Genomic DNA, 1,524 nt, shown 5'->3' with positions numbered 1-1,524 from the left:
GAATTGGAAATTGATCTTAATGCCTTAATTCAAAACATTTAGGAAAATCCAACCTTTTAAGGACACACATTTTCTTTGTGAATGACTAATGTATTGTAAATAAATAAATGTTCTTCCTTAAAATACAGGGGGCATAAGTGTACACACCCCTGTGTTAAATTCCCATAGAGGCAGGCAGATTTTTATTTTTAAAGGCCAGTTATTTCATGGATCAGGATACTATGCATCCTGATAAAGTTCCCTTGGCCTTTGGAAATAAAATAGCCCCCCCACATCATCACATACCCTTCACCATACATAGAGATCAGCATGGGGAATTTTCCATAAGATCATTTTGCAATGCAAATCAAACCAGCTAGTAGTCTAACTGAAATAACACAATGCCTAAATCTAGGTAACCGTAATTTGTCAAACGAACAGTCTAAACTCTGATTGGCTCAATCCGTTCTGTGAAACCTCCTCAGCACTAAGTTCTTCAGAAGGCCTCTGTTGATTCCTGAGTCCTTCATAATACAAGAGCTCTTTCAACATAACTTGTACTGTCTCAGTGTGCATGCGTGAGAGAGCGTAACGCATAAAAAAGGAAAAAAACAGTCAGAATGACAGGAGCGCAGTATCCCATAAATCATTGCTGAATTCAGTTTGATGTATTTCCTTTGCTGGGTCTTTGTGTATCCTCTCAAAGTCCATGCCTGCTCCAGAAACACTGCTACTTGAGGAAATTCAATAAAATAAAAAAAAAAGCTGTAACGCTGAACATTGTTTTTAATTTACAGTGTGGTGATCAGGGATGCCTTAAAATACCATGGGCCCCGGGGCTATGGCTATTCACTCCATACACATGACTGCAGTTAAAAATTAAAACTGTAGCAGCACCAATGTCTAAAAACAAAACTCGCATTTTTTTTTGTCGACAAGTGGTGCAAACATAAGAATTTTGCATAAATCAATCGCTAACAACCGCAGGTATTAAAGTCTGTTCCTGCCACTAAAACATTTCCCTCCCGGCTTTATGTATGGCAAACTTGATCCTTGATCCTGGCAAATCCTTGATACAAACTCATAACTGTACTTACTATAGTTAGCTAGTCTCACATTGCTCACAAAACATGGTAGAGATGTCCCGCCCCCAAAGAGTCACCCTCTGTACTGCAAGACTGTATTAAAGAACAGTGTAGAAAAACATACCTGGACAAAAAAAAAAAAAACCTGGACTCATAGTTTAATGTTTGCATTTCCAAATAATAGGCTCATTTTGAACAACTTTGAGTTGTGTGTGTCTGCAGGTGTGCTGTGGTTGTCGGTGGTGTCGGAGGTGCTCTACATCCTGCTGCTGGTGGTCGGCTTCAGCCTGATGTGTCTCGAGCTGTTCCACTCCAGCAACGTCATCGACGGACTCAAACTCAACGCCTTTGCCGCCGTCTTCACCGTACTGTCCGGTAATATGGGACGCCTGATGAGACGCTTCAACCTTTTAACCCCCATGTTGTCCACGGGTCAAATTGACCCGTTTTCCTACATCAA

General features: G+C 40.7%; 1 protein-coding gene across 1 annotated transcript in view; it reads left to right on the top strand.

Annotated features, from left to right (window-relative positions):
- gsg1l (gsg1-like) overlaps nucleotides 1–1,524 on the top strand; it is a 79,828-nt gene that overhangs the window by 71,025 nt on the left and 7,279 nt on the right. Inside the window, exon 3 of the mRNA XM_032537517.1 lies at nucleotides 1,287–1,439. Within this exon, the coding sequence (XP_032393408.1) occupies nucleotides 1,287–1,439 (153 nt within the window). The remainder of the gene's footprint in view (nucleotides 1–1,286; nucleotides 1,440–1,524) is intronic.

The sequence above is a fragment of the Etheostoma spectabile genome, chromosome 15, assembly GCF_008692095.1.
Source record: "Etheostoma spectabile isolate EspeVRDwgs_2016 chromosome 15, UIUC_Espe_1.0, whole genome shotgun sequence".
NCBI classification, from domain to species: Eukaryota; Metazoa; Chordata; class Actinopteri; order Perciformes; family Percidae; genus Etheostoma; species Etheostoma spectabile.
The sequence above is the reverse complement of the archived record's forward strand: the minus strand, read 5'-3'. Positions and strand labels throughout refer to the sequence as shown.